Source organism: Camelina sativa, chromosome 19, assembly GCF_000633955.1.
Source record: "Camelina sativa cultivar DH55 chromosome 19, Cs, whole genome shotgun sequence".
NCBI classification, from domain to species: Eukaryota; Viridiplantae; Streptophyta; class Magnoliopsida; order Brassicales; family Brassicaceae; genus Camelina; species Camelina sativa.
In genome coordinates this window covers 25,518,996-25,539,893 of record NC_025703.1, presented here as the reverse complement: position 1 = coordinate 25,539,893, position 20,898 = coordinate 25,518,996, and the positions used below count along the sequence as shown (strand labels likewise).

Here is a 20,898-nt window from a genome sequence, read left to right as displayed (position 1 = left end):
CAAAGCAATGTCAAACTCTATTAGCAGCGTGGAATCCCCTCTAGTCGGGAATGATGTCCCGACCTTCTCGAACGCCGAAGCTATCGAAAGGGGGATGGCCTACTACCCGAACATCCGAGCTCCTTGGATGCTGATGTTCCGCGTCAAACCGGAAGAAAAGCGTGACTTGGAAGAATTTCTCCATCAGGTGGAAGACCGTCACACGGAGTACCGCGAATGGCTCGCCGCATTCGAACAAGCGCAATGCGAATTGCTGCTCAAACTTGAGATGCTTGAATCCCACCCAAAAGATTGGGTCGAGAACGGATTCGAGAGGATAGCAGCCCTACCGCCTTGCATGGTTGCGTACTGCAACGAGTGCCCAAAGGAAGCAGATCGGAAGCCGACACACATGGATCCTACCCTGATTGGTGATTTCATTCCAGGAAACGTCAAGCCGTTTTATATTAACAGGCGTGCTAATGATGTCGAACTTGCTGAAGCCGACACCTTCTTTCGTCAGGTAACTATCGCGAGACATCCCGTAATGTCCGCTTCCAAACTAATCCGTCGTTGACTTTGCGTATGCAGAGCGAAGGCACACATCAAGAATTGACCCAGGATCTTCAGTACTTTCATATGAAAAAAGGTAGGATCGACCGCCAGAAGGACTTTGGAATCTGAAGTTGCCATACTTAAGGCAAAAAGGAAAAGGACTATTGACTTGCTGGATGAGTCCGAACAGAAGGCCAGGGCATTGGAAACTCGCCCCGAGGATTGGGAGAAGACCGGGCTGCAACTGTTGTGGCCGATGCCAAAACGACTCAAGACAAGTGTTCGTGAGATCGCGTCGAATGGCGCACTAGTTCGGAATTAACATGTGTTATTTAAGTATTTAATAAGATTTAGCTGCATTGTAGCAGGCGAATTTCGCAATTTGAGTATTTAAAGTTTGCTATTTCATTGTCGAAAAATGTACCAGAAGCGAGACGTCTCCCGGCTTATATCCGGCAATTTTTATTAAACGATGGTAGAAAACATCGATCAAACTTTAAAAATTTTGCTATTTGGCCCTAACGGGATACGTTTGGTCGGAGGGCGAGATACTGGGCTCGGCTTATCTACTTTGCTTTATTTCGGATGTCGGACTGCGAAATTATTCTCTGGGTTCGGCTAACCATTCCGTCCAAAATAAATACTCTGGGTTCAGCTTATCCCAAAATTAAAAGATCGGGTGCGGAATAAATACTCTGGGTCCGGCTTATCCCTAAATTAAAAGATCGGGTGCGAAATAAATACTTTGGGTCCGGCTTATCCCTACATATGAAAGTCAGGTGCGAAGTAACAACTCTGGGTTTGGCTTAATCCTGAGAAATAGTGCGTAGTTACGCAAGTTGATCACCTGGCCAGGGTGTCAACGAGGAGTGAGTTCGGTATATACCAATACTTAATCCAGATCGGGTTAAGAACCGAGATATATGTATACATTCTCTCCTTTTTTCTTTTTGGAAATAAAAAGACGTGCTGCATTAAATATGTTACGCGGTCTTTGAGAATTATTCTCGGGACGCAGCGAAAATTTTGTTGCGTTCTGCTTGGTGGACTCAGCGGCGGTTACTTTCCATGACCCAATATAAATAGGGTTGAGGGTTGGGAGAAAGAAACATTCCAACTTCCACAATTTCGAGAAAAAGAAGAATGGTAACTACTCGATCCGCATGGCTAAGACAGGCCCGGGAAAGAATAGCTGCTTTGGCGAGTGGTTCCGGTCGTGCTGAAGCGTCGGATAGACCGGGCGGAGACGTTTCTGGTTCGTGCACCTGTCCCCTTCGTCGATCTAACTGGCGCGGAGGGGAGTCTTATATGCCAGGAGCTCCGACGGTACCGAGCTCGCCGCTATAGGTTGGGAGCTCATCTTACGGCAAGACGTCTTAGGCTCGCTGAAATCTGTCGGTTTTACCGCTTGGATGGGAGTGTTCGGGTTCTGAACGAGATGATCGCCGAAAGTTTCTTCTTGGCGAAGTGGCGTATGACCCGGTTGCTTGTCGCGCGTGCGGCGTGCTAGGAACAGGTTGCGCGCATGGAGGTGCCTGTCCTACTTGAGGCCGATTGCCAACCCCTGGAGGATACCGCACACCCGTTTATCACAGACATCTGGGCCTATCGGGCTTTCCTGGACAGGTTGAGGCGATATGTCAATTTTTTGGAATCGGCTGGCCCAATCTTTCGCGAAAGGCATATGGTCGAGGGCCCATGCACCTTCCTGGAAGATTTGGTGTCTAGTGGCTTCGAAGTCCCGGCGGAAAGACTCGAGGCCTTAAGGCAGGCACGCTGATTTTGGCGAGCCGAACTGCTCAAGACGGATGTGGAGGAACCATTGGAGGACGATCTGTCTGGTCCACATCCTCCACTTCGGCTGCAAGACAATCCAGAAAGGTAATAGTGGGCCTCGTACCGCGCCGAACTCCGAACGGTTTTTCCCTTTGCGTCTCTTTTCTCGCCCTTTATTTTTATCTTATTAATCGGTCAAATCTCCAAAGCATGTAATGGCGATTGATCAAGAATTTGCTCATTCGAATTATCCGAATTAGGCAATGGAAGTTCTCCATTTGTATTTGAAATAATGATTTTAGACGAAGTGTAATGGAAATTAATCCAAACGACTTTCAGCGAAATCTTATAAAAAAATGAAACTAGTATCGCGGAATTTGGTGTACCGCCGATCGAAGTGTATTCGAAATAAAGAAAGAAGTTTTTTCAGCGGGAAAAGACTTTATTAATATCTTAGCTGCATTCACTTAATCTTGAAAAGACAAGGAATTGCCTACGTACCCCGAAACGGGGATCAACCAACCGTAGTTCGTATTACAAAGGAAAGATGAATGGAGTTCGGATTCTCGAAAACTCCTAGTTAGGGTCTTGACGACGACTTAGCAGTAATAACGTTTCAAGTGGGCTGCGTTCCACGAGTTTTTGATGCGTTCTCCGGCCATGGTTACGAGTTCGTAGACGCCCGGGCAAACTGCCCTGGATACTAGGTACGGACCCTCCCACCGAGCGTCGAGTTCACCGGCGTTGACTTCTTTAGTGTTCTCGAAAACTTCCCGTAGAACCAGATCGCCTTCGTTGAAACGCCACTGACGAACAGTCTTGTTATAATACCGAGCCGCTGTGTCTTGGTAGTGTTGCACTCGGACTAGAGCTTGATCGCGCAGTTCTTAGGCAATATCGTTGTGGTCAATCAGCATCCTTTTGTTAAGTTTGGGATTGTCGACTATCATGGTACGTCGGAGTGTCAGGACTCCTGCCTCGGCCGGGGCGAGTGCCTCGACACCGTACGCGAGGGAAAAAGGGGATTGTCCCGTACTCCGCCGCGGGGTTGTGCGATAGGACCACAATACGCCATCAAGGGGGTCTGTCCGTGCCCCCTTCCTTCGACCGAGTCTTTTTTTTAGTCCGTCGACGATCGATTTATTAGTGGCCTCAGCCTGTCCATTTCCTTGCGGGTATTGGGGAGTTGAAGTGCTGAGGCGGATTTGCCACTTCGTCAGGAAACGTCTGGTGATCATCGAAGTGAACTGTGTGCCGTTATCGGTGACAATCTCGTATGGAAGTCCGTGACAACATATGATGTTCTTCCATATGAAATTGGTTACGTCCAAGGATTGGATCTTTGTGAAGGACTCTGCTTCGACCCATTTGGTGAAGAAATCGGTCAGCACCAGGACGTATTTCTTGGATTTTGACGCCGGCAGAGGACCTATAGCGCTCATGGCCCAGCGCATGAAAGGATATGGAGCTGTCACGGTATTCAACAGTTCGGGCGGGACATGCCGCATTGGTCCATGGCGTTGACAGGCTTCGCATTTTGCCGCGAAGGCTTTACAGTCGGCATCCATGGTCGGCCAATAGTGTCCATCCTTTTTGATTTTGAGGGCGAGTGCGCGTCTGCCAGAATGGTTGCCACCTTCGCCTTCGTGCACCTCCATCATGATTCGTTCGACCTCGTCCAGGAGGATGTATCTGGCACTTCGGGCCTTTAAGCGTCGAGCTGCCCATCGGTGTGGTGGGACGACGCCTTCGGAGATATAGAGTTTGATCTCAATTTGCCAGTCGTCCGGAGGCTTTGTGACGTCCGTCAGATCCTCTACTGGCTCGTTGACCTCCATCGGAACTGAGTCATCGTTGATTACAGCTATCTGATTGTCGGGGTCGCAAATCAGGGTGTGCGCCACAAATCAGGGTCGGAGCGGTTCGCCAAGGCTGCGAGGGCGTCGACTGACGCGTTTTCGTTCCGTGGGACCTTCGTCAGAGAAAAAGATGTGAATTCCCTGGACAATGTTCGGACTAACTGCCGATACGCCCCCATTCGCTTATTTTTGGCGTCGAACTCTCCGCTGAATTGGCTGACTACGAGTTGGGAGTCACAGAAGACTTGCAAATGTGTCACTCCGAGTCCTCGTGCTATTCGAAGCCCCGCAAGGACAGCCTCGTACTCCGTTTCGTTATTTGAAGCTATGAAGTTGAGCTTTAATGCTTGCTCGAGAACTTCACCGGTGGGGGACTGGAGAATGTGTCCCACTCCGGATCCTTCATTCGTCGACGAACCATCGACAAACATTGTCCAATGCTCTTCCTTAGGAGTGGGGTCGTCGAGGTCAGGAGATAGCTTGGTGATGAAGTCGGCCAGGACTTGCGACTTCAAGCTTGGACGAGAGCGGTATTCGATGTCATACTCACTTAGCTCGACTGCCTATTTCGCCATGCGTCCGGATTGGAGGGGGCTATGGAGGACAGTTCGGAGTGGCTGATCGGTAAAGACGACGACGGAATGTGACTGAAAATAGGGTCAGAGCTTCCGTGCGGCGATGATTACTGCGAGTGCGAGCTTCTCCAGCGTGGGGTATCGTGATTCCGCGTCGTTGAGTGCTTTACTCGTGTAGAAGATAGGTTTTTGATCCCCGCGGTTGTCTCGAACTAACACGCCGCTGACAGCCGAACTGGAGACCGAGACGTAGAGGTACAGTGTTTCGCCGTCTTCCGGTTTGACTAATACTGGGTGGCAAGTCAAATACTCCTTCAATTGCCGGAAGGCAATCTCGCATTCCTCGTCCCAGTGAAAATCCTTATTTCCGCGGAGGAGTTGGTAGAAAGGGAGGCATTTATCTGTTGATCAAGCGAAGAAGCGATTTAGAGCTGCGATGCGGCCGGTCAGGCGTTGCACTTCTCGCTTGTTAGTCGGTGACGGCAGTCCCAGTATGGCTTTGATCTGTTTAGGGTTTGCTTCTATCCCTCGTTTAGTGACGATATACCCCAAGAATTCTCCTGAAGTAACTCCGAATGTACACTTCGTTGGATTCAGTTTCATCTGGAAATGATCCAAGATGTCGAAACATTCCGCGAGATGCTCGACGTGCTGCTCTGCGATTAAAGATTTGACCAGCATATCGTCGATGTAGACTTCCATGGTTTTTCCAACCAAACTAGCGAACATCATGTTCACCAGCCGTTGGTAGGTTGCTCCAGCGTTCTTCAGTCCGAACAGCATTACCTTATAACAATAGGTCCCCCTATCTGTAATAAATGCCGTTTTTTCGCGGTCAGTCGAACTCATGGCAATCTGGTTGTAACCTGAGAAGGCATCCATGAACGAGAGCAGTTGGTTTCCGGCTGTGGCTTCGACGAGACGGTCTATGTGTGGCATGCTTTGTTGAGATCGGTGAAATCCACGCATACTCTCCATTTACCGTTCTTCTTTTTGACCACGACTGGATTGGCCAGCCAGTTAGGGTATTGGACCTCCATTATCTGGTCAGCTTTGAGCAGCCGCTCGACTTCATCCTGAACTGCTTTGGCCCGATCTGGACCCATGCGTCTGCGTTTCTGCCTGATTGGTTTGAACGTGGGATCGACGTTGAGCTTGTGGCAGATAACATCGGGATCTATTCCGATCATGTCCTTCGTTGACCAGGCGAATGTGGAAGATCGAGATTGCAGAAAAGCGATCAGCTTTGTCTTTATGTGCTCTTCCAGTTCGGCATCGATGCCAACAGTTCGTGAGGGGTCGGAAGGATCAATGTTCACTTGTAAGATTCAACACTCCGGAGACTTGAGGCGATCTCTCTCCGGCTTATGGGGACCGGTAAGATGGTCCCCGCTCTATAATTGCTATGCGTCCTCAGTCTTCCTCTGCTTTTTCTCGATAACAGAGCAAGTTCGGGCTACCCTCTGGTCACCATAAAGTGAGCAAATTCCTGTGGTGGTTGGGAACTTGAGGCAGAGGTGATAGGTCGATGGTACGGTCTACATCGCGTATATCCACGGTACCCCAAAATGGCGTTGTAGACCGAAGGCGAGTCGATGACTTCGAACTTAGTCTTCCGGGACAATCCGCCGGCTCGTACTTGCAGCTTTACGTCGCCCATTGACAGTTTGGTGACCCCATCATAGCCCGTCAATGTTCGAGACTCGGGTTTCAGTTGCTCTAGTGTGACACCCATTTTTTCTAGCGTTTGCCAGCATATTACATTGACGGTACTTCCCGTGTCGACCAAAACTCGTTCGACGTCGAAATCGCCCATGGAGACTTCGTTGACCAAAGGGTCCGAATGGGGGTGTTGGATATGGGGTCCGAGCAGAGTGGAAGTTCGCTCGGGGCTGTCTGAAGGCTGCAAACTTGACGCGCCCTCTTCTTTAGTGCGCGGACGGAGTCGGCGCAGTCCTCTGGTGGACCAAGTATCATGGTTATTCGTCCTCGGGAGGAGAATTGGCCCGTTCGGGATTTTGCCCTCTCTGTCGCTTGGGTGGGCCAGACAGTTCGTCCGCCTGGGGCATCTCTTCTTGATGGTTTGCCAGCACTTGGTTGGCCAGCTGTTGAACTCCGTTGGCCGGACCGTTGTAGCCTCGTCCTCCTCATGTGCCACGACCACTATTAGATCGTCCACCACGCCATCCCCCTCGGTGACCTCTGCCTCCACGGATGCTTTTTGGCTGAAAGGTGGCTTCGATTTCGCCGGAAAGATACTTTCCGTACAGGAAATTCTTCAGATGGACGCATTCGTGTGTGGAGTGGCCGGTGATCATGTGGAAATCGCAGTACAGCTCCTTTGATTCGGATGGCTGTTTGTTTTGGTCCTCCACTTCGGAAACCATGTTAATGACACCCTTTTTTCGGTCTTGGGGGTCGTGATGCTTGCGAGGTTCGTGGTGCTCGTCCTGGCTTTTAGCCTTAGGGGGTGTGACGGTTGCCCGATTGTATTTGCGGCCAACTGGGCGTCTTTGTCTTCGTCGAGCGCGAATCTGGAGGCTCGATATAGCGCATCATCGAGGTCCTTGGGCTCCCGTATGTTAAGATCCTTTCATAATGGCGATCCGGGAATCAACCCCTTTCTGAAGGCTGCCATTGCGGCATTCTCTGGGACAGTGACGCGCATTAGCTTTTCCTTGAATCTGCTCAGGAAACTGCTGATGGATTCGACGGGTTCCTGGGTCATCTCCCAGAGGTCCGAGCTTGTCACGCCTCGTTCAATGAGAATTCGATAATGCTTAAGAAAAGCCGTAGACAACTGGTCGAAGTTATCGATTGAATTCGGTTCGAGCCTTGTGAACCACACAAAGGCAGGACCGGAGAGGCTATCGACGAATAGCTGGCAACACCCAACATCCCTCTGTTCGTCGGTGAATTGTGCCTTTGTCATGGTTACCATGAAGGACGTCATGAACTGGACGGGGTCTTTGTCACCCAGGTAGGTTGGGAGTTTCAGCTTGACGTTTGGAATGGCAGCCCGCAAGATCCGTTGAGTAAAAGGGGATTGCCGAGTCACTTCGGCAATCCTATCGATTTCTGGAGCTGTGCTGATAACCCGATGAAGAAGCGTGTTTATACCGCTGATCTGCGTATTGATTTCTTCGATTTCGAGGCAAGATCCCGTGTTCGTGAAGCGGGCGACCGAGGCGGCCGAACTCTCGTGCACACGTGAGTTTGGGTTTATTGGTCGAATACTCGACGTTGCCTGAGGGGGAGGATTCCTCCGCTCGTACTGTACGTCCGAAAAATCGAGACGACGAGTGAGGTCGTCTGTGCCGAGTATGGGTGACTGTCCAGCAGAGATTTGTGATGGGATTGTCTGAGTTACGACGGTATCGACTCTGCGGTTGGTGTCGGAGATCATCTGGTAGATCTCTTTCGACATAGTGCCGAACAGGATCTTAAAATCTTCCATGGAGACGACTTGCGGATTCTGGACAGCTGTCGTGGCGCGAACAGGGGGGTTCCCGTTTTGTGTGCGGAGCCGCTGCTCTGTGGCGCGTGCATCCTCCTCGTCCGGGGGTCGTTCATCGAAGAGCTCCGTGTCGCGATTGACTATCTCTTCGCGAGTTCATCCTCCTTCCTGGCTAGTCTCCCCTTCAGATCTGACCTCAACTGGGAGTTCGGAGGAGACATCGGTTAGATTCATCGACTCGTTGACGGGGCAGTGAACGTACACGGTGGTAGCCGGCCTGGTTGATACACCGCTCTGTGTTGCAGCGTTGTCTTGAGCAGATGCGATGCCTGTGACATCGGGTGTGCTGGAGGTGGTACGGTTCGCGCCGGTGACTTCGGTGATGAGTGAAGACATTATCGTAGACTTTTCAGAGAACTTTTTCGGATGAGATTTTCTTAGAGAGTAACTTTTAGAGACGATTTGCTGTCCCCACAGACGGCGCCAATTGTAGAAACTGGATTTCCACAATGAATTTGTTTATGGGAGAAAACAAATTCAGTAAAGTAAACTCTCTAGAAAACCGATCTGAGCTTTGAAATTATAAGAAAGGGAATTAATCTCGAAGAATTAGGGTTTTGATTGCTAAGAACAAGAAGAAAACTCAATAATTGTATTCAATAATCGATGATTTACAATGGAGAAGTCTCTCCCTCTTTATATATATTCATAGATCGCATAATATATTAACTTTCCTTATGAGACGAACTGAACTAAGAAAAGTTGTTTTATTTTTCGAGTCGGCTGCCGGGCGAAGTGGAAGTCGGTTCTTCTCCTTCGAGGCTGGGCTTCCTCTGTCCGAATTGGGTTTAGGTGACCTAATTGAGTTTTTAACCGGATTCCCAGTTAAATAACCAAATTATCTTTCTGGTTTAGTTCGGTATGTCGGGGGTGCTAAATCCCGCACCAACATCTTACCTCCTTACTTTGTTTCCAACTCAATATCAATTCAACGTACCTGATGATCAATGCCGTAAATCACCAGCTTAAGCTTTCCACCAAAATTCATCATTTTAAAAACTCTCCAAGGGTTTCTGATATGCGTCTCCTTTGGATCATACATGATTATTGGGTAATACTAATACACTCTTGACTCATGAAGATTAGCAGAAAACTACATATCACCATTCAGACAAGACGACTCTTGCCATGCACAGAGCACTCAACTTATGATGTACCCCTCTCCATGACTTCAATTTGGTTTCTTTGGATAAGCATAAGTTAAGTGCTTATCCGATCCCTCTTGTTAAAATATTCACTACATTATGTTACAAACTCAGTCGTAGAGGTATGTTGGGAGGGGTCCAGCTGCTGCTTCAGGCTTCAGCCACCAAGGTTTCCGGGTTCGAGGAATTCCAATGGTGTACCTCTTTGATTATATGGTCTAATCATACAATATTACAGATTCACCAAATCGAGGTGATATAAATTTTTTTTTTAACGCTGTAATGATGATTAAGTAAATAGAAATTGTTCAGAAGAAATAAGAAGCAAAACCAGAATTGAAAGTTAAATGAGACCAATATAACCATCATAGTAGACTAAATCATATTCCATCTTCATCCTCATTCAGCTCGTTCCTCTTCTATCCGATCATGTAGCCACGAAGGACCACCTAAAGCTAGATAGAGGTGAGCCTTCTATCTTTAGTGACGCTGTGAGCAATATCCCTGGCCAACGAGTTGGCTTTCGGCGAAGAGAGTTTGAAGGATACCTCCCCCATCACCTGTATTACTCCAACAATATTTTCCACCTGAGATCGGTATTTCGGCCAATCCAACGGAGACTCCAAAGCAGCTAAAGCCGCTTGAGAATCCGACCACTGTTGGAATCCAATCATCGATTAACCTTCAAATTGGTAAACATGTGAAGAGATGGAAGCAAGAGACGCATCGGAGAAGAAGACTTGTGTCGTAGAAGAAGAAGTAATGCAAAAGGACAAATGTTTATTGGGCCTGTTTAATTGTTTAAGCCCAAAGATAAATGGTTCATTAAGAAGTAGGTATAAATATGTAATGTTGAAACATAAGTGAAGTAAAAAGAAAGAGATTAAAAAGAGGCTAAACCTAAAAGTCGAATATGGTATCAGAGCTTGAAGTTCTTGGTGACGAAGCTTAAAGATCCTATACGAGAAAGCAAATCCATAAAATGTCACGATTGGTGGGTAAAGAGAGAATGCATTGTAAGATATGCAAGAAGTACAATCACTATGAAGATGAGTGCTACTTCAATCAAAGGTATGAAAATCAATTTTTTTCAAAGCAATTCAGACCAAGAAAAGGCTGTTTTGCTTGTGGAAAAATTGGACATTTCGAAAAAGATTGCAAAGGTAAACAACACCGTTTTTCTCAAACACAAAAGTATATAGAAGAGGACACTGGATTGTTTCATGCAGCACACACTGTTGAACAATCAAGTGGAGATGAAGCATGGTTGATTGATAGTGGTGCAACTAACCATATGACCAGAGAAGAAAGAATGTTCACAACCCTAGACAGATCTTTTCAAGTCCATATCAGAATTGGAAATGGAGCTAGGCTGATGACCACAGGGAAGGGAAGCATCGAAGTAATGACCAAGAAGGGAAAAAGGGTCATCAAAGATGTTTTTTTGGTTCCAGAGATAGACAAAAATCTATTGAGTATACCTTAGATGGTGAGGAAAGGATATCAAGTTATGTTTCTGGGAAACAAATGTATAATTTATAACCAAAGTGGAAATAAAGTTGCTGAAGTAGAGATGGTAAGAAACGCCTACCTGTTGAGGATGCAGTTGGCAGAAGAAAGTGTGAATGTGGCTAAGGAAGAAGACTTGTCTGAGTTGTGGCACAAAAGGCTTGGCTATTCAGGTTTTCACAATCTACAGATTCTGCAGACAAGTCAGATGGTTAAAGGGTTACCAAAATTTAAAGTCATTCAAGATGTGTGTGAAACATGTGTCAAAGGAAAGCAGTGTAGAGAAGTGTTTCCTAAGATGTCTGAAACCAAGAGTAATGATATACTAGACCTGATTCACACAGATGCTTGTGGACCTATGCAGGCTTCATCATGTAGTGGGAGCATGTACTTCTTGACTTTTACTGATGACTACTCTCACATGGTGTGGGTGTACTTCCTGAGGCTGAAATCAGACACGTTTAACACATTCAAGAAGTTCAAACAGATGGTAGAAACACAAACATGCAAGAGGATAAAGAAGATAAGATCAGATAGAGGAGGTGAATACAAGTCTGATCAGTTCACAAGATTCCTAGAGGAGAATGGGATTGAGAGACAATTCACTATAGCTTACTCACCTCAGCAAAACGGGGTTGCTGAGTGCAGAAATAGAACCTTAATGGACATGGCAAGGAGTATGTTAAAGGATAGAGAAATGCCTGACAAATTCTGGGCTGAAGCAACATTTACTGCAGCCTATCTTCAAAACCGACTTCCTACTAAAGCCCTTGATGGAAGAACGCCTCTCGAAGCTTGGAGTGGTCACAAACCTTCAGTTACATACCTCAAAGTTTTTGGATGTCTATGTCATGTATGGATTCCTGCAGCAAAGAGAAGAAAACTTGATGATCGCTCAGAAAAGGCTGTGTTTATGGGATATAGTAGTGTGAGTAAAGGCTACAGAGTGTATGTCTTGAGTACAAAGAAGATTGAAGTATCAAGAGATGTGATTTTTGAAGAAAACAAAAGCTGGAATTGGGAAACACAAGAAGAGTTAAGGGAACAAACTGAAGGTTCATCCAATAATCAGAATACAGCTCCTAAGACAACTGATGATCTGTAGAGGAGAAAAGACACAAGTCCAGAAACTAGAGGTGATGCAAGAGGCAGACGACAAAACATTAGTCTTATACCTTTTCATTTGAGTGGAGAGGTGCCAGAAACTAGCAATTCATCTCGGCTAGTGCACAAAGTTAAAAGATTGAGTGATATATATCAAGAAGAAGAAAGACAAAGAGATGAAGAAAACCAAGTAGAGGAAGCATGTTATCTTACCTGGGAAGAACCGTCAACTTTCGAAGAAGCCATGCGTGATAAGGTTTGGGAAGTACCAATGGAAGAAGAAATCGGTACAATCAACAAAAATGAAACTTGGGAACTGACAGAAAGACCTACAGACAAGAAAGTCATCTCTGTCAAATGGATATATAAGATCAAAACGGATGAGTGTGGGAAGATTCAAAAATTGAAAGCAAGGCTAGTGGCTAGAGGTTTCACTCAGACTTATGGAGAAGACTATGGAGAAACCTTTTCTCCTGTATCCAGACATGACACCATCAGAATCTTGATAGCTCTAGCTGCACAAAACAAGTGGAACCTGCACCAGATGGATGTTAAGTCAGCTTTTCTAAATGGAGAGATTACAGAAGAAGTATATGTAGAACAACCACCAGGTTTTGAAATAGAGGGAGCAGAAAATAAAGTGTACAAGCTGAAAAAGGCCTTGTACGGATTGAAACAAGCACCAAGAGCTTGGTACAACAAGAGAGATGCATACTTCATGTCACAAGGATGTAAGAGAAGCGACTGTGATGCAGCAATGTACACTCTAGAAAATGAAGGTGGAATTATTGTGATCAGCTTATATGTGGATGATATAATCATCACAGGAAGCAATGAAACCATGATTCAGAAATTTAAAGAAGAGCTGAAAAGAAACTTTGAGATGACTGACCTGGGTAAGCTAAAGTATTTTCTGGGGTTTGAAATTTCTTACACCAATGAAGGAGTGTTCCTGAGTCAAAGAAAATATGCTCAGCAATTATTGGAAAAGTTTGGAATGAAGAACTGCAAGCATGTTAGCACACCACTCACACCCCATGGAAAAGATGAAGAGGAAGGAGCAGATCTACCTAATCCAAGATTATACAGAAGTATGATAGGAGGATTACTCTACCTGGCAACAACCCGACCAGATCTTGCTTTTGCTGCCTCCTACCTGTCCAGGAGCCTATCACAGCCAAAAGAACACAACATGCAAGAGGCAAAAAGAGTGTTGAGATATATACAAGGAACTACAGACTATGGATTACATTTTCAAGGAAAAGGTCAAGTGGAACTAATTGGTTTCTCAGATTCCGATTGGGCAGGGTGTAAGGAAGATATGCGAAGCACCACAGGGATTTGCTTCACACTAGGAAGTGCAATGTTTACATGGCAAACTCAGAAACAAGACACAATTGCTCAATCCACGGCAGAAGCAGAGTATATGGCACTCTGTTCCGCAACAAATCACGCAGTTTGGTTGAAGCGTTTATTAAGAGAACTCAAGGTGGATACAAATAATGTTCCAATCTACTGCGACAGCACCTCCGCAATAGCAATTGGGAAAAATCCAGTTCAGCACAAAAGAACAAAACATATGCAAATAAAATATCATGTGGTCCGAGAAGCTGAAAGAGATGGAGTAATCAACCTTCGGTATTGCAGTGGAGAAGAGCAAGTTGCAGACATCCTCACAAAACCACTTGGTACAAAGCGTTTTGAAGAACTTCGTCTCAAACTTGGAGTGATGCAAAATCCTACCAGGAATACAAATTTGATTGAAAGAGATTTTGCAAAAAGCTCTCAAGAAATTTGTTTGCAGGAAGAGGAATTGAACAAATCAAGTAAGCCAAAAGGAAACAAGAAGGAACTCAAGATCGAAACTAAGTCGGTGGAAGTGACTGGTTTGATGGAAGTTGAGGAACAAATGAAGAATGAGGTGATGAGGGAGAAAGCTAGCTACGCCGATGTTGTGAAGAGAACCCATCAAATAAAACAGAGAATCAACAAGAGAAATCAAGGAGAAATGGGGAGCAAAGCCCAAATTACAAATTTGGGGATTAATCGAAAGATTTGAGAGGGAGTGTTGAAATCCAATCATCGATTAACCTTCAAATTGGTAAACATGTGAAGAGCTTGAAGCAAAGAGACGCATCGGAGAAGAAGACTTGTGTCGTAGAAGAAGAAGTAATGCAAAACGACAAATGTTTATTGGGCCTGTTTAATTGTTTAAGCCCAAAGATAAATGGTTCATTAAGAAGTAGGTATAAGATTAAAGTTTAATATAAATATGTAATGTTGGAGACATAAGTGAAGTAAGAAGAAAGAGATTAAAAAGAGGCTAAACCTAAAAGTCGAATAACCACACCTCACATGAATAAACCTGAAGGGTACAAAGACTCTGCAGGCACCGTAGGATACAACCCAACTCTGCTGAAATCCTATTCATTCTTGGAAGAAAAGCATCCCTAGCATGAAACTGAACATTCCCTGCATCATTCCGCATAATCCAAGCTCTACCACAATAATACGTTACATTAACCCAAGCACAGCGTATATTGCATTTCAGAACTCCCGGGGCAGGCTTACTCCATCGTGTAAACCTCGCTAAACCCCGTTGCTCCACTAAGTTAGTTTCCTGCAGAACCATGGCTCACTGGCGTAGCCATTCCTCAGACGTCTCCAGTGTCGTAGCTAGCAACACATGAGGATCCTGAGCTCTACCTGGAAAAAAAAAGTCCATTCTGTGCTTTCCAAATTTCCTAGAGTATCCAAGGGATTACATTCCTAAGGTCTTCCCGTATAACTCCTCTAGTCATTATCTTTAATAGATAATTCACGTTTTCTGCAACACAAGTAACAAATCCATGGCAAGGGAAGTAATGTAGCATCCCATACTCTAGTCGCTAGAGTACATTCAAAAAGCACATGTACAATTGTCTCTTCCTCAGTTCGACATTCTTGGCATATAGGATTCCCTTGAACATCGTGGCTACGCATACACTCTGCAACTGCTAAGGCACCAGACAGAGCTCGCCATAGGAACATTCGAATCTTTGGTTCAGTAGGTTTATCCCATATCCTTGTCTTGATCTCATTCACAGCTCTGACCCCTTCTGAAAGATTAACCCCAGCTGATGCTTCGTTAGTAAGGAGCCTGGTCACTCTCTTTACAAAGTACTTACCATCCTTTAGAAATGCCCACACATAACAATCAGAGGAAGACATAACTCATGGGAAAATGATTGTATCTTGATCACATCATCCGGTGGGAAAAGCCTCTGCAGGAGTGTGGTGTTCCACTCCCCTTCTGATGTTATCAGTATCTATACCTTCAGATTTAAATCTATCTTCATTTCTCTGTTGAAAGGACGCCTTGGAACCTCATCAAAAATCTATTTGTCTAACCAAACACTGGTGCTCAAGCCATCTCCTATAGACTTCATAACACCTTTTTCCAACAGCTCCCGGCCAAAAAGAATACTGCGCCTAGGAAGGTCTATAGCCAATCTTGGCTTCGAAAAGACTAGTATCTACAAAATGCTTAGCCTCGTACACTCTCGCTAGTAGAGACTCAGGAGCATCTAACAGTCGCCAAGCCTGCTTGGCCAAAAGTGCTTGATTGAACCTGCCAATATATTTAAAACCAAGGCCACCACACTCCTTCGTCTCAAAGATCTTCTCCCACGATACCCAATGCATTTTATGTTTGTTCTTCCACTGGAAACTTGCTATGGCACTTGTGAATGGAAACTCACTCTATCTAGTCTTTCGATCCAACATTTGCTTTTTGCCGGTGATAGTATTTTATAGTATAATTTATAACTTATAATATTAATATAAAGTTGCGTGAGAGTTTTCCTAGTTCCATAATAATTTAGGAGAAAAGAATTAATTTTTACCAAATCAAATTTGTTCATCAGCATATGGAAATCTTAAAAACAATTTTTAAAAAGAAGTAATTTATATTACCTCAATTTGGGTGAGTTAAGCCGCAACGAAGGATCAAGGTTGTACGAATTCCTCGAACCCTCGTTAAACTCACACAAGTGTCATCCTGCTGAGCCATTTTGATGGATAGGAATCCATGATATTTTGTCTACATAAATAATATTTAATCTTTCGAACATAACATAAAATATCCGGTGAAGTGATTTTAGTGCAGTGGCAGGAGGTAAGTCCATTTGTAGAAGACACCATCACACCCAGAATCGAGTCTCAGTTCCTATAAATATAAGAATTTGCCCTAATGGGCCGGCCAGTTGTGGCCCAATGGTTGACAAAAAAAAATATATATATATATCCGGTCTAATACGGTTACGATGAGATTCTGATTGATTAACACATAAGTTGATCACGATGAGATTCTGATTGATTAACACATAAGTTGATCATCAAGATTTCAATACCATAATGATACAATGAAAGTCTAAGATTAATCCATAAATGAACTTCGTTATCACCCATAAATGAATGGGTGCTTACAAGAAAACGAAAAGCATACTGTGAGAGATGAGAGAAGAGAGATCAGAAAGAAACAAGAAAAAAAACACTGAACAATCAATCACCACTCAAAGGACAAGGTCAAGGGGCAAGAGTAGGACTAGGAAATACACAGTGTTGTGATAACTGATAACTAAACGACCAATTTCCTGGCCAAAAGAATGAACCAAATCTTACATCTGTGATTATCAATCGTATCCAAGAACACGAAGATCTCTCTCAAGGCTTATATATATTAGATGTCTCTCAACACGGGCCAACCTTTTCTAATGATCTCATTAACTCTAGAGTCTATCTGTTTTTGGATTCTAGGCGGGCAGAGCTGGGCTGCATAACCGTTTAGTTTTGTGGCTAGAGCTGATCTCTCAAGCTCTTCTTCAGCCATGTTTCCTGTTAGCTGAATAAGAAATGGATGTTGCTTAAGCTCGAACTTCTGCAAAAAATACAAAATTCAAGTGAACATATGGATTTTCACAATCGTTTATCCTATAACAACTGGATTAACAGCTAACAACAAGATGGTAGAGAGACTCAAAGTTGAACCTGGTGATCAGGCTCTGCGCGATAAAACGTTCCTAGCTGTTGAATTTGAGTAGTGACGATACTGCTTCTAGATTTAAGTTGCTCCCTTTCTTTGCTAGTAGAAGCCAGTCGCAATTCTTCTGTAGAATTAGTGAAAATACACGATCTGTTCATAAAGATTCCAATGTTTTAGAATTTAGGGCCAAACAAACTCAAGATCACCAAAGAGCTAGTGTGTGGAGATTTACTTCCTCTTTTACCTGTATTGATTACCCACATCAGGACCTTGTCCAAACACTTGTCTGGAATCATGACTAGACCAGAATACATCTAAAAGCTGACGATAACCAATGATCCTTGGATCATATTCAACCTGAAGACAGTTACAGAGCAAGAGCAACACAAAATCTAGAGAATCAGTAACTTAAAAACCAGCTCACAAGGATTATTAGAAGATGAACATAGATAATTTAAGTTAACCTCAATCCTATATACGCTGAGATCACACATTACCAAAGCTCAGCAAAACAAGCTAAATCATATCGAACAAAAGAAGAGAGGCAACAGATCAATTCACATATAACCAAAACTCAACAAAACAAGCTGAATCAGCTACAGAATCTACCAATCAGGCTATTAAGATAGAACATTGCGGATCTCAAGCATCTTCCAATCGTCTACACAAATTGGTCAATCCAAACGAGCACTATTAAGTAGAGCAACTGATCAAATCGAACAACACAGGCACTACATCAGCAGCTCAAACTACACTAATTTTTCGATCAAACAGATAGATTAAGTATATCAAAACCAAATCGACTAATATGATTCAAAGCCGGCGGCAATGGAACACTGAATCAATCCTCAAAATCGAGACAACGAAACCAACCTGTACGGACTCGGCGTGATCACCCAAGTTCCTATACTCAGGATTCGGTTTCGTTCCGCCGGCGTAACCGGCGGTTGTTCGTACGACGCCATTGATACAACCAAAAGCCGCCTCCGATCTCCAGAAGCTCCCAAGCGCGAACACCGCAGATTTCAAAGGACGATCGGGAGAATCAACGACAGTATCTGAGATCTGATTCGGAATCCTGATGCAAACAGCTTTATCGAGCAGAGAGATGCAAAACAAGAAGAAGAAGAAGAAGAAGAAGAGATTCGTATAAGGAATGAAGCAGTAACGGTTCATCTTATATGATAAAGCCATTACAGTTTACTTCTTAGCTGCTGCTCCGAACCAGGGAACCACGAATCTCCTCCTCCATATGAACAACCTTGAGTCGCTCAAAAGTCACCTCCAATCAATAATGGCAAGTTAAACTCAATTGAAATTTTCGAGTCCCTCTGTCTCGTCTAGAAGCTTTGCCAAGTTAAAAAAAAAAAAAGAAAGAAAAAAAGAGGTAATTTATATTACCTCGGTTCGGTTTAATATACCCGGTTTAATATTATGGTTCGTTAAAAATCCAGAACAAACAAACCAACCAATGGCAAGTTTAAGCTTATGTGATAGAATTAGGACTGACATATTATCAAACACGATTCGGATAGAGAACAATAATCAAAACTTGTGATGAAAATTTGCAATGTATACTAGTAGTATAAGCTTTTAGTTAGAGATAGAAGACAAAGATTTTCATATAAAAAAAACGTTCGCATTAGAGAACAAAGTTCAAAATTAAGGAAACCACATATAATACAACAAAACTTGAAAATAAAGAAACGAGAAACAAAGTACACTAATTTTTTTTTACTCTGGTCGGCCTTGGTGGCTGAAGCAGCAGCTTGACCTCTCCTCTTATAAGACCAACCTTCTGTCCCAACATACCTCTACGACTGAGTTTGTAACATAGTGTAGTGAATATTTTAAACAGAGGGATCGGATAAGCACTTAACTTATGCTTCTGTCGTCTTGTCTATTTGATGATATGTTGTTTTCTGCTAATTTTCATGAGTCAAGAGTGTATTAGTATTACCCAATAATCTTGTACGATCATCCAAAGGAGACGCATATCGGAAACCCTTTGAGAGTTATTAAAGGTTTTTCGTGATTCTCAAGGAGTCTAAAATGATGAATTATGGTGGAAAGCTTAAGCTGGTGATTTACGGCATTGATCATCAGGTACGTTGAATTGATATTGAGTTGGAAACAAAGTAAGGACTAAGGAGGTAAGACTTGGGGGAAGGATGAATTAATCCACAGCATTGGCTAAGACTTAAGAAGTTTAATTTCTATATATTTATCTGATGCGCTTAAGACTAATTAACTGGTCCATCTCAAAAGCCAAACACAATATTCAAAAAAGAGGATAGTGTCTTTTAAGTTTCTTCTCTTAACAATCAGGTTTTGTTTTGTAGTTACTGAAAATTAAGGAAAAAAAAAAGAGATAATTTGAATTACCTCAATTCGGTTACCACCGAAAGCATGATTCTCACTGATAGGCTAAATTTTCAATCCTTGTTTCGATACCAATTGCTTCTCCGAACCACGGTTAGACTCACTAGTCATGCTGAGTCACTACCGCTTTACTGGGCCGGAATTGGTAACAATTTATTTAATTAATTACTACTTAAAACCTTTCTAACATATAACTGGTTTAAACACACAACTTAATTCCGGGTTTAGTCCCGGTTCTTTGTTCAACATCTCTAAATCGACCGTCACATATGTTAATGACAAGATGACATCAAGATGGTGACCATAGCCAATTATCCTCAGATCAGATTCAACCTGAAGACAATTATAGAGCAACAACAACAACACAGGGGTTATGATTGCGGACCTTCCACCGGTGCTAGACCATCGAGGTCAAATCGGTGGTAATAAAACTTTGAGTTCCATCAAGTCGGTGAATACGATGTTAAACTCTTGCGGCCTGGGTTGTAGCGGCGTCATCATCATAATTCCTCGGGACGACCAGCATCCTTGGAATCCTCCGAAAGGATATAGTTTCCTCTACGAGGATTATTTTTTCGATTGCCACCTCTTCTTTCCGCTTCTGAAGCTGCTAACATTATATACTCACCGGCGTAAACTAGTGATTTGTCAGCTCGCCCCTGGTAGTATTTGTAATTTCACCGTCGCTCTTACTATTGCAGCGGAGGTCGGGGTCGAGATCGGAGTTCAATGCTTCGAACACCTGACCAATTTCAAAGCGTCAAAGTTCAACGGATTCTGGACGGTGAATATGAAACCACAACACAACTTCATCCCCGGTCAAAAGATTAGTAACTTCAAATCCTGGGCCGCTCGCTATTTCTTTGTCCGTGTTGACCGATATTTGTTCGAAGATCCACTGAGCATGACGCGGAGAGTGTGGAATGATTCGCCCGGTAGATTTTACATCTTTGATTTGTTTCGAGCTGATCATGTCACTTCTAATTGGGTTTTAACTTTTCTTTTTCTTGACAGATCGCCCCCTTTGTCCGACAATATTGGCCCGCAGATACACCTTGGTTAAAGAAACTTTATTCTCCGGCTCTAATCAGCAGTGGGATTTGATTTCCCGTGTCCGCGTCGAACAAGCTACAGGCAAGGCAAGGACAAACTTTCCAAGTTTTACGAGCTCGCTAGGTCTACCGTCAGGTCCCGTCGGGGCATCCGTTATCCTTGCCGATTGTCTCCGAATTGAGAATACGGCCCTTCCAACTGAGAACAGACCCAATCTCGTATTTGGTCAGATCGTAGAAGAATTCGTCGAGATTGAGAATCTCGAAGATAATCCTGAGGAAGTCGCCCCGACAGCCTTGGAACAAACTATACTCGACGAGACTGCTCCCGAGTCGGAGACTGGTGAGAAAAAGAAGAAGAAGAAAAAGAGAACAAGGGTAAAGAAAGAGAGACCCACGAGGATTCTGTTGCTGGCCCGCTC

At 44.1% G+C, this 20,898-nt stretch overlaps 2 protein-coding genes across 2 annotated transcripts; both read right to left on the bottom strand.

Annotated features, from left to right (window-relative positions):
- LOC104768197 lies at positions 6,201-6,560 on the bottom strand. Its single transcript, XM_010492122.1, has one exon. It carries the CDS (start codon positions 6,558-6,560, stop codon positions 6,201-6,203), a length of 360 nt encoding a protein of 119 aa, XP_010490424.1.
- On the bottom strand, positions 16,416-18,328 carry LOC104767160 (peptide methionine sulfoxide reductase A5). The gene is made up of 4 exons (XM_010491197.2): positions 17,916-18,328; positions 17,287-17,399; positions 17,048-17,192; positions 16,416-16,937 (listed from the first exon to the last, which is right to left on the bottom strand). Exons 1-4 carry the CDS (start codon positions 18,234-18,236, stop codon positions 16,740-16,742), a joined length of 777 nt encoding a protein of 258 aa, XP_010489499.1. The 5' UTR covers positions 18,237-18,328; the 3' UTR covers positions 16,416-16,739.